Source organism: Cydia splendana, chromosome 9 (genome assembly GCF_910591565.1).
Source record: "Cydia splendana chromosome 9, ilCydSple1.2, whole genome shotgun sequence".
In the NCBI taxonomy this organism is placed as follows: domain Eukaryota; kingdom Metazoa; phylum Arthropoda; class Insecta; order Lepidoptera; family Tortricidae; genus Cydia; species Cydia splendana.
Genome location: NC_085968.1, coordinates 7,157,460 through 7,170,445, shown reverse-complemented (window position 1 = coordinate 7,170,445; position 12,986 = coordinate 7,157,460). Strand labels below are relative to the sequence as shown.

General features: G+C 38.8%; 1 protein-coding gene across 2 annotated transcripts in view; it reads right to left on the bottom strand.

The window, feature by feature from the left end:
- The window catches only part of LOC134793473 (afadin), a 125,755-nt gene that overhangs the window by 83,781 nt on the left and 28,988 nt on the right, over positions 1 to 12,986 (bottom strand). For both annotated transcript variants that reach the window (XM_063765056.1, XM_063765057.1), the window contains exons 4-8: positions 11,331 to 11,439; positions 9,529 to 9,719; positions 8,231 to 8,387; positions 7,295 to 7,420; positions 1,077 to 1,234 (exon numbers count right to left, since the gene is read on the bottom strand). In XM_063765056.1, coding sequence (XP_063621126.1) covers positions 1,077 to 1,234; positions 7,295 to 7,420; positions 8,231 to 8,387; positions 9,529 to 9,719; positions 11,331 to 11,439 — 741 coding nt within the window. The remainder of the gene's footprint in view (positions 1 to 1,076; positions 1,235 to 7,294; positions 7,421 to 8,230; positions 8,388 to 9,528; positions 9,720 to 11,330; positions 11,440 to 12,986) is intronic.

Below are 12,986 nucleotides of genomic sequence, written 5' to 3'. Positions count from 1 at the left end.
CCCCAAATATCACCCAACTATGCAACCCAAAATATGTGAAATTTCGGGCCAATTGAGTACTGGGAAGATTGGGAAGTAGGTCTTTAGCTTGCAATATTTGACCCGAACAAACATATTATAAAAGAACATTTCAATTTAAATAAAAGCTTGCAAAATTATCCGTGGCTGCAACTATAATACTCGATGCGATTACTCATAGTGCTTATTTTATTTATGATATGCATAATGACACCCTTTATTTCCCAAGCGATTCGATTGCAATCTATATTAAAGTTTTCCGATGGGAATTAACCATACTGTTGTGTATTGTATGGTTATTTGAATCATATTTTTTTAATCATATTGAAAAAAACAACCATACAACCAACTCGCAAGAGCAGTTTTATTTACGTAATGATGTTCGTAACGGTCTTTATGGGTATAAAAATGTTATTACCTTCTCGGGTTTTCCGGGTTTTATCCTATAACCGCATTAGATGGGATGCGTCCGAGGAAAGCCGGTAAACGACTGATCCATTGTCGATTAAGACTGCGGTTACATTGGCTTAAAACTTGAGGCGGATTGCACTTTGGACCGAATAGATATCTTAACCATTGCCGTTTTAGCACGTTCCAATTTGGCCATTGTAGTCAGTAGGTGTCTGTCATATTGAAGGCCGCTGGATAATGCAATGGTAGCAAATAAAAAGCACATGATCAAGGTCTAACAGGCATATACGTAGGTAATAAAAACATTTCACACTTTTTACATCGCCTTCTTAAGACAGATGTTCGGCCATACTGATCTTTATATCGAAATTTGTAACCATAGTTTTCGTCGACAGTCGATTATTTCTATAAATAAACGCAACGAAGATATGTGTGAGTAGTTGTGAGTACATAATACATGTCTCAAATGCGTTTTATGAATGTATATTTGTATAACTTTGCATGGCGTCTACTTTGGTCCCCGAAGTACATCACATACCTAATAAGATCGTGTTTAAATATTTTTAGCAATTTGGTCCATCGATATTTTTAACTTCGACTGTACGGCGAATCGAAGAACAGATGACCGTATATCTGAAGATAGTTACCTGAACGATGCAGAAGTGTTGCGGGTCGTGTCGCGACAGTCCGTACTTGTCGAGCATCTCGCGGACGACGCCCGCCGCCGTGTCGCCGACCGACAGGAGCAGTGTCTTGTACGGCACGTCGGGGCATAGCGATGTTCCGTATATTTTCAACGTGCCGCCTGTATAAGAAGAAAGCGGTTATAACAATAATGTTCATGGACCACAAATTTTGCAATACTAATAAAGCAGAATCGCCCGTTACCAAAAATTATAAACCTCACAGCACTGTCAAAGACACGCTTCGACAACAGTTTTTTTTTTTTCGGGATATTTATAATTAAGTCGCTATATACGTTTACACGTGACAAATACACGTGTATACGAGTTAAATTTCCATAATATACATACATTAATGACCAAAGACATCATTCCTTATATAAATAAATACAACCGTATCCACGTATTGTGCGACGCATTTGCCTTATTACAAGCGGAAAGCAAGTCCCTGAAGAGAGGAAACAGTATACCGAGTACATATTATGTACACTAGCTGTACTAACACTAACACCGTACCGCAGTTCAAACAACAATGTAAATAAGTATGGGCCAGGGTAAAATGAAATAAGAAAAGATCACCTACAAGTACCACTAGATGGAACATAGATATTTAGGTGCATAACATTATGTAGACCATATATCAGGTGTTTTTTTTTTTGGTTAAGGCTGGTGGAGTGAAAAACGTTCACCTGATATTAGCGCAACTATACCACATTTATTGCTAAGCTACGCTGATGTCGCTGGTAGTGCTACGTTGTAGCCGATAGTATGGCTTTCCCAGTATGTGTCGAAAATATTTCGTAGAGGTGTAACGACAATGTGTCAAAATTAGCGCTGAGTGGGTGTATAGCCGCTCAATTAGGTGCATTCAACATTTTTTTATTCTCAAATCCTGCCAATATTATTATTTACTCGAGTATGAAAATTGAATCGCGAAGTAGTACTTACTTTATTAGTGTTTGGGTGTGGTCAGTGCGAGTCGTATTGTTTATAATGCAGGATCTAATATGTGGTAATATAAAGTTACGGGGGTAAAGGGCGGGAGAGAATTTAAGAGCGCTCTTACAAGAAAAGTCGAAATAACGCAAAATTGATGATACTAGTCGACGAAATTCAGGACTTTGTGCTCATTATTAGAAACAATGAGTACTTGTTCCAGTAAAAGCGTCTTCTTATCTTTTTAAATATCGTTGTAAATATTAGAAAAAGGACTTATTAAATTAGTAATGATTTTTTTTCTGATGGTCGTTTCCGAAAAACCCCGTGAAGCACTGAATGGCAAGCTCTTATTTGGAAATGTTGAGAAGTTTACTCTGCTAAACCTGGCTATTTTGTATTACTAATACCCTGTACTTTAGGCATATCAAACGATATTTTTCCTACACACCTTTGAGAAAGAGAAAATCAAAGTAAAACGAACTCAATTTTCTCTCCGAAACAAGTGTCAATTCCTACGAAAATCTACTTAATATCGAAGTCATTTTCATACTCAAGCAATCTGCAACGTTTGCTTATACTGTTGGTATACATTAGTGTTTATGAAATTCTACTATAATTCTTTGGCAATTTTTTGAAAACTACTCTATATTACCGATGACGCGCGCTGCGCCAGCTCAGTGCCGCGGCAGAGCTTGTAGAGGCAGGACGTGTGTCGGTCGGCTCCGCACATTTTCAACGGCGACAACGAGATTTTTTATCATTGTGTGCGGCGGGCGCCGTGTAAAACGCTATACTGTGTGCGTGTAAACCGCAACGAGAGACTTTGATCCTAGCACTGTTTTTATAGTATTATAATTTATAATGGTACAGTTTAATAAACTACCGGACAGGATTAAAAATATTGAAATACCTGACATTCTATATGTATTAATTTTGACTCAAGATAGTACTCAGGGTCTGATGATGGAGCCGGAAGGTGGTCACCGGTACCAATCAACCATGCAACTAAACCACTTCGTGTTTAGGCTCGTTTTATTCATCTCAACAAGATCTTTGACACAAGATAGTACTCATGGTCTGATGATGGAGCCGGAAGGTGGTCACCGGTACCAATCAACCATGCAACTAAACCACTTCGTGTTTGGGCTCGTTTGATTCGTCTCAACAAGATCTTTGACACAAGATAGTACTCAGGGTCTGATGATGGAGCCGGAAGGTGGTCACCGGTACCAATCAACCATGCAACTAAACCACTTCGTGTTTGGGCTCGTTTGATTCGTCTCAACAAGATCTTTGACACAAGATAGTACTCAAGGTCTAATGATGGAGCCGGAATGTGGTCACCGGTACCAATCAACCATGCAACTAAACCACTTCGTGTTTGGGCTCGTTTGATTCGTCTCAACAAGATCTTTGACACAAGATAGTACTTAGGGTCTGATGATGGAGCCGGAAAGTGGTCACCGGTACCAATCAACCATGCAACTAAACCACTTCGTGCTTGGGCTCGTTCGATTCGTCGCAACAAGATCTTTGACAAAAGTTAGTACTCAGAGTCTGATGATGGAGCTGGACTGTGGCCACGGGTACCAGTCTACCATGTAACTGAACCACTTCGTGTTTGGGCTCGTTTGATTCGTCGCAACAAGATCTTTGACACAAGATACTACTCAGGGTCTGATGATGGAGCTCGAAGGTGGCGACGGGTACCAGTCTATCACGTAACTGAACCACTTCGTGTTTGGGCTACGTGTTTGGGCTTCGTGTTTGGGCATCGTGTTTGGGCTTCGTGTTTGGTGTATCACCTAGTGTCAAAGATCTTGTTGAGAAGAATCAAACGAGCCTAAACACGATGTGATTTAGTTGCATGGTTGATTGGTAATGGTGACCACCTTCCAGCTCCATCATCAGACCCTGAGTACTGTCTTGTGTCAAAGATCTTGTTGAGACGAATCAAACGAGCCCAAACACGAAGTTGTTTAGTTACACGATAGACTGGTACCCGTGGCCACCTTCCAGCTCCATCATCAGACCCTGTGTATCTTCAGTGTCAAAGATCTTGTTGAGACGAATCAAACGAGCCCAAACACGAAGTGGTTTAGTTACATGATAGACTGGTACCCGTGGCCACCTTCCAGCTCCATCATCAGACCCTGTGTATCTTCAGTGTCAAAGATCTTGTTGAGACGAATCAAACGAGCCTAATCATGTTACTACATGGTTGATTGGTATCCGTGACCACCTTAATCATCATCATTATCATCAGATCCTCAATACTAGTTCGTTTTTAAACCCTCGTTGATACAAACATTACAACCTATAGGTACCAAATGCTATGACGAAACATGTAAATAAGCGAGTACCTATAATTTATTTCGAGTAATACTTATACCTTCATAAGTACGAGTATGGGGCTATTCATAAATTACGTCGTTTCAAATGGAAGGAGGGGGGGGGGGGGTCTGGACATCGGATGATGGTAGTATGACGTAGGAGGAAACAGAGTCATCCGAAGCATGATTTTTGGATGATTTGAGGGGTGGGGGGGGGTCAAAAATCGTCAAAAATAGATGAAAAATTAATTTATGAACACTGCACACACTTACATTTGCACTGCATTTAGTATTTTCGTACTTACCAAATAACAGTTTTAGGACTTTAAAAGTTAAGCACAGTTAGTGTTGTTATGGTTGATTTCAATATGCTTCGCGAAGGATCAAGAATGTTTAATCCATCATTGTAGTGCGAGTGTGGTAGAAGGGATCGGCATACTGAGCTCGCACGGCCTGCCGCAGCGCGTAAAATACCTAAACTCGCTCAACGCCGAAATGTAATAGCGCTCTTAATGAGCGTTATATTTCTCAGCGAGACTATACCTAGCAGAGCTTACTAATCTTAATCAAGACGATCCCAAGGCGTCTAATGAATTTCATCGTTAAGGATTAAGATCGGCGCTTATAAAGCTTAATTGATTTTAACGAAAAAGATCGCTTCAAGACTTCTAAATGAATTGCTGAGTACTGATTGAAAAAGCAATTGAGAACAGTTAGGTTTAAAATAGATCGCGAATTTGTAAAGGACATAATATGCCTTGTACAAATATACATATATTATATACTCCTGAATTTACATTTTGACAATAACAAACAGCAAGCGAGATAATCCTATCACGGAAATGGCATTGTACTGGTCATATCCTCAGAAAACCTGAAAGTGGGTACTTATTAAAAATGGCCCTGACTCGATCGGCAAACGGAAAAATTTACGCTCTAGCCAACTTGGCACCGTTCCATGGAGAAAAAGACATGGGTTAGGGATGGAGTGGGAGGTGAGCAAACTGCCCAGGACCGAAGCCAGTGGAAGAATATAAACACCCCAACGGAGTAACAGGATTAAAAGAAGAGAGGAGACGAAGCAAAAAACAATAAAAATAATTTTTAGTGTACACCCACTATGCAAGTATGCATAGCATAACTCAAATGTACTGTCATTATTGGAAACCTATGTCGAGGATAGAGCGAAGTGGAAGGAGAAAAGCCGGAAAGCGGACCCCGTCACAGTACCTACAGGAGAAACGCTAGGAGGATGATGATGATGTCATAGATACCTGATGATTGTCATAAATTTAGCAACTGGCGTCCTTATAGCTAAAAAGAGATTTCTTCCATACACCCTTCAGGTACCCACTAAACATGTATTTATAATAATATTAAAGTACTCAAGAATTATGCCACACAATTTACTTCAAGTTATGCACAAAGAGCGCCAAACTCAAGTTGTGCGATTCGCGACTGCCGAGTCGGTAAATTAAATTTGCCCTGAACTTGCCTTTGCTCGAAGTTGAAGGCTGAATGCTCTTACGACTAATTCAACTTTTACTTTTCCATCTAATACTATTCCGTATGTACAGTGGCGTTGAAGTGCATGGATAGATGTCGACCGTAATGCCTTAATATTACGGTTGAAACATCTCCATGCACTTTTGACCGTCAGTGTACATGTACAGTCTACGTCTTAAATATCCACGCGGACAAATCACCATAAATATATTAAAACGCGTCGTCAGTCATAGTTACTGATTTTTAAAAAGCGGTTTTCAATTAAAAGACATGTCAAGATCGCTTACCTTCTTTCTAATGCTAAAAATAACGAACTATACTACTACACAACAATACTCGCTTTGGTTTTCCTGGAGTCTGAAATGCTTTTAACGTTCTCAGCCACCGAGGCACACAGGAAACCTATCTTGAGAGCTGTACAAGATGACACGTGGTAAGGAATACAATGGTGTATGGTGTCATAATTAATTAATTAATTAAATATAACTATTAGGTAACAACAGGCGGTCTTATCGCTAAAAGCGACCTCTTCTTCATCTCAATTTATGCTTTTATTCCTATTGAATTTGTTATTTTATTCACTTTTTGCGTAATAGATAACTAGAACTTTCGAGCAAAGTTTCAAAAACGGTTAGCCCCTAGTCCCTATAGATACTCATAGTTTAAAGTACTTTAACCAAATGTTAAAGTTCGGTTGTGCTGTTTGTAAACACAACAATTTGTGTTAACAAACAGCAATAATTGATTGAGAAAGTACGAGTATTGGAGAAGTAGGTATAATAGCAACAATATCGCCTGGGTCATTTATCTCCCGCGTCAGTATCAAAGTGATATTAATGTGAACAACTAAGTAGCGATACGATATAGACCTACCATATCTTATACCTTTTAACGACCAATTTTTGTATCAATATATTATATTGATATATTTCGGGGATCTCGGAAACGGCTCTTCAATGAAATTTGCTATATAGGGGTTTTTGGGGGGCGGAAAATCGATCTAGCTAGGTATTCTCTCTGGGAAAACGCGCATTTTCGATCGGTTAACAACTATGTATTTGGGTGGTATTCCATCTGTATAATATCTTGGTCCAATGTCATTGCGTCTCACTCTCTCTATAAGCTAAATGAGAGCCAATATACACATTGGACAGGTGGAATACCACCTTTAATTACAAGTGAAGTTAATGCAAGTGTTAACAAATAGCACAGTCAAGGTTGTTTTCAGTTCACTAAACGACCCTAGTAGTTCACAGTTAAAGTGTCATTCTATGGAACTTGCTAACTATGTAAACAAAAGTCACTAGTAAATTCATCATTCTTTGACAATTTCAATATGGCGGTTTGTTTACATAGTTAGCAAGTTCCATAGAATGACACTTTAGGCAAGTGTACGGTACGCACCGGTGTCGGGGCCGCCATCTTTGGAGCGGAACTGTTGCAGCTTCCGCTCCAGCTTCTGTTGCCGGCGCCGCCGCATCACGGCCTCGGGGTTGCTGATGCTGCGTGTGAACGACGTCTCCGGCAGCTCTGTCGGTCATACAACAAGTTAACGATATTTTCAAATGTGCACTTAGAGTTCATACACACTAGCGGCGGTTGCTCGGCGTTTACCCGGCGGTTCCATACTAATTCGGCACGCCGCGTGGACACTGCGGCGTGTAATATTGTAGGGATACGCCGAAACGCGGGGCAGAAACGCTAGTGTGAACACGCCCTTAGAGGTCTTATCGAGACGGGGAAGCTATGAAGCTAAATACAGGCTAGATGCATTCTCGGCGCATACGCCATTTAGAGGGACCTTGTACTGTCTCTATGGTCAGGAATATTCTGGTCCCAATAGACCTCTGTTGTGAGCTGTATTTTGTATACAATACTGCCACGGTAGGTAATCAACTCGTCGAACAGACTTATAAAAAGCCTATTAATATGGTTATGAACTATCTATGAAATATGGGTAGCATTTTTCGTACCGTAAGGGGGTTCCGGGGCCTACCCATGAGACTCTAAAGACTAAAAGAATTATAAAAAGTTATCATACATCGGCACGAATGGAAAGGAGGAAACTTTCATTGCATGAATGAGTGACACCTGTATCAGTATTCAGTCAGAGTCACCATTTTATTGGTTAATGTGATACACACATTCCATTCGTGCCAGCTCGTATGAATCAACCTGTACTACATACTCGTATTATATATTGTTATGCTTCTCCGTTCATATTCCCTTATTATGAAACGATCTAACAGCATTATTTCTATTTGCCTTTGACTAACTCGCAAACTTTTCCAAGGCCGACTAATGACCTAAAACAAAACTAAGGACCACAACCAAAATCACCTGTATAAAGTTTCTCAGCAACAGGTCTGTTTTCGTTGTTCGAGTCGGATTTCAGTCTGGATAGTTTCTCCTTCTTTTTGAGTTCTTTCTTTTCGCGTTTGGATAATTTCCGCTTGAAGTTCTGGTCACCTTTCTCGTTGACCGACGACAGGGAATTCTGGAGGCGAAAAGATTATTATGAGTCAATAAAATTAACATAAGCCTGTTGTACTAACAGCAACAACCATAACTTACCATTGGATCAATCAAAATCACTATTGACGTTATTCATATAAATCGTCTGTTAAGTCTAAAAAATCGTTTATAATCGTTTGTCCGTCATTTTAAGAAAGATACCAAAATTTAACAAAGGCTGGGTTAGACTGTTAGAGGTTGATAAGTTTCATGAATAAGGGGGTATATGTAAATCTTTACAATTAAGTTTACGAATTGAGAGTTTGCAATGTTGACCATGGTACTGTATTGTCATTGTCACTTACTCTAATATACTACTGTGCACACACAGCCAAGCGTCATAAAATTTTATAGAGTATGGTGTCAAGTATGGGATATGTATGCAATGTCACTGCTAAGTCGGTACAAACTTAACGTGGTAGGAGACTAGTTGTATTTTTTATGATATATGCCAGTGGTACATAAATAAAAATGCAAATGAATTATCTAAAAGATACTCTTGCGAACGTAAGACTCATGTATGAATCATATAAATGACACTTGTCTTTGACGCCGCGGTGTTTAATTGCTATGAATTGCATTTAATCCCGACCCGAAGACCGAGGCTAAACATTCTCGCGTTGCGAAACCTTCTCGATGACTTTAAATATAGCGAGCGTTTGATCGCGATTTATGGACAGACCCACATCAAAGTTACTTTGATCATTTGATTGATCTAATTACGAACACCAACCCGTTACACTTGCAATTTATTCGCATTAACTTCGGTGATGTGCAATACAAGTACCCCCGTCAAAAAAAATGAAAACGGTATCCCAGTTCAATGTAAAGAATATTGGCATTGTACATAAACGTTTATCAAATCTAACAAAAAGTTGATAATTGTTTGTCGTCCGTATTTAGTAGAACTAGTACCCCACGGCGTGTACGACTAATACCAAGTCAAAACAACGGTATTTACGTCAGCACTGTTATTGCTTTAAGCAGAAACCGGCCACAGCGGTCGTCCGCGTGCCAGTTCAACTGCACTAGCAACTGCTTGTCGTACGGCTCGAGTCGTCGCTCGTCGTCGGGCCCGACCGTCCCAGGGCGAGTACATTAGTCAATATAATGAGCCTACTCACGTCAGCATTAGTAGTGCATTTGAGCAGGAACCGGCCCTCGCGGTCGTCCGCGTGCCAGTTCAACTGCACCAGCAACGGCTTCTCGTGTGGCTCGAGTCGTCGCTCGTCGTCGGGCCCGTGCGTCTCCCACAGAGAGTACGAGCCGAGCGACAGCATTCGCATATCTGGGCGGAACTTCTCGATCAGGGTTTCTGAAAAATGGGAAATGAATTATATCTATAGGTTGTACAAGTAGACATACATTTACATAACTGCATGTTTAAGCAACGAACGAAGACCTAAAACTGTAGGCATTGCTTATCATAACGATTGCCTCTGCGCACTGCTTCTGAATTAGCTACATTGTTATTTCCTTTCTATCGACTGGTTTGCCGAATTATGCCTTAGCAGCAGCACCTAATTGAAAACAATATTGATCATCAAATTATGAAAAAGTACGTTTTAACAACCAAAATGGCAAAAGGTCATTTATAAACTAGGCATGCCCATAAACAAATAATCATGATTCAGCGAAATATTTTGAACTTTATACGTAAAATGATAGAGAACAATTTTGAACTACTGGGTTCGTTTCAAATTAGAGTTTCGATTGATGTTTGATTTCGCAGCCGAAGCTTCAATGATGATGGATGGCGATAGATGAGGATGTGTTCGTTATGCATGGTTAGACGCTCATCCTCATTACTGGTACATTGGCTGGGACATCAATGCAAAATCCTTCAAAGACTAGTGTCTTTGTACTAATACGTTGTAATGCCTCTCAGGTGTATACAACACAATACTTTGTACAAATCATAGAAATGTGTTGTATTGATAATGCAGTATAAATTCTGTGTTTTCAAGACATTATTTGCGAACAAAGTGTAGTTGGGTCGTAAAATCCCGTGAGTAAATATTATTATTTTTGCTCAAATGTGACGGAAACCACATACTTATACCGCGACATAAATTTGATTTATTAGGTACTCAAAATATAAACTACCCCTTCATATTTTCACGAATCGTGTAGGCAAGAACTTATCGAGCCGCGTCGGAAAGTAGCAATGATCAGTATTTATAGTAGTAGGGCTTACGGCGATATTTACATCGAAAGCTGCATTTTTGGCAGAAAGCAAGCCGCTTTGCCCAGTGATACTAGGGACCAATCTGAATGATTTCATCCGAGGAAACACAAATTTCATTCACTAGAATTCAAGATGGCGGACCTTTTCCAAAATGGCGGCTGCAATATTTAAAAAAATTATAGACACAAAACGGCTGCACCGATTTTAATGATTGATATATCGATCAATTCGTATTGACACTTGTAATCGAATAAAAAATATGGCATTTAAGAAATTAAAGATGGCGGCCGAATATTAAGAAAATTATGTTTTTTTTCTTTAATTTTTTTCCTTCTAATGAAAATAACAACTAAATATTCTATATTATGATCACATATTCTTTCATTTAAATGAAACCTGATAATATTATCTGCAAAATAAAAAAATAATCTTAACAATCCGTTGAGTAGTTTTTGAACTATACGCATTTAATTGATCGATATATCAATCATTAAAATCGGTGCAGCCGTTTTGAGTCTATAATTTTTTTAAATATTGCAGCCGCCATTTTGGAAAAGGTCCGCCATCTTGAATTCTAGTGAATGAAATTTGTGTTTCCTCGGATGAAATCATTCAGATTGGTCCCTAGTATCACTGGGCAAAGCGGCTTGCTTTCTGCCAAAAATGCAGTTTCTTTTCGCTAAGCTCTATCACTATTATAAAGATTACAATAAATTTTACTTTCTATTCTCAACTCACCTATGACATCACTGACGGTGGCATCGGAGGCAACACGAATACACTTCGTCGCTATCTTCTGCCCCGAGTCTTGGAAATAAAACCGCATAACCCCATGGAACTCCAAATTCTGTAAATATAAGAGTTTTATAGTTTAATATTGTGACTAATAAAAAGCAACTTCCGCCGCATGATACATCCGGTCACATAATACTTAATTACTCATCAAATTTGATGAAATCTTTACTAGCAATTCACACGCAATAATCAATTTCGTTATGTAGACTTAAGATATAATTGTAAATAAATATCGGATGTAACACTAATACGAATATGTATTCACCATTTTGGTAAGCAAATAGGTAAACGAATTTCAAATCAGGTCCAAATCGCCTATCAAATATTTGACCTTAGCAAACACAAGCTGGAATTTCATATGCATGTATTTCATGTATTTTATAATGAATATACAAGCTTCGTGTTATCCTTAGTGTCGCATAAACTTTAGCCTCATAATTTGTGACGATGAGACCACGACACAATTTTATATCGATTTTCAAGAAAGACGATTTATTATCACCTACATCTATTGTATTCCGTGAGTACAACAGTGGCTTGTGACCAACGGCAAATACCTTTTGAAGAGTCCAAGGGCAAATACCAAGAACTTACTTTGTTTTTTAGGTATACATTCTACAATGAAAGTCATAGCAAGGAAGGAACAAAGAGTTGAGGTAACAAGTCGTTATCACGTATAATCTACGCTCCACAGATAAGATTTGTTTATGTTGACAAAGTAAATGCTGCGTTAAAGGTTTCGTAAAAGGAACTCGTTTTATAGTCATTGTTGATACAAAAGAATACCTACAATACAAAACAAACAAGATCTATTCGTGTAAAGGAAATGGAATGCCATTTAAATGTCTAGTTGCGTTTAAATTTTCCCAATTTTTTTAATCATATACATCGCCCGATAGTTATTACTTACATTACATTATAAATGCATGCCAAGGATCCCACAAGTATATACGAAGAATATTATGAATTATTATGAAAGTGAAAAAGAAGCGCCAGGATAGATAGTGGCAAATGGATAACCATAATATTTGCCTTTGTTTGAGAAGAAGATGCGATCATAGGTAGATATATTTTTCATGCATGTAAGTTTTATCAATTTATTATACTATATTATATCATTGTTAGTAGGTGACGAAGCCTGCATGTTGCTGATTTTGTAAGCACTAGACGAAGCCTGCGTTGCTGATCACGACTATGAATGGACTCGTTCTATATTGTTAATCCAAATTGTATTTGGAAATAAATTATAGCTTAAATGTCTAATATAGAATAAAGTCACCGTATATTATAGTGTAGGTGACCAACAACAACAAGTTCTCCATGTAACAACTATAAAAACGAACCGTCGTCTGGGCGTCTTTCCCGTTCACATATAAACAATACCTGTACTGTACGGCCCCGTCTCGGCTTTTACAGCAATTTTATGATTCACGCGTTTAGGCAAAAACACTGCATTAACCGCTACTGTACCACTAGGACGGATACGGACAAGCTAATTTTAACTACGAAAGACCTTGGTTTCGTACCTTTGTACTAGATTAAGTTTTCGATACCTACCTATTTGAGTGTTGGTACTTGGTAAGGAAATAAAACGGTGAA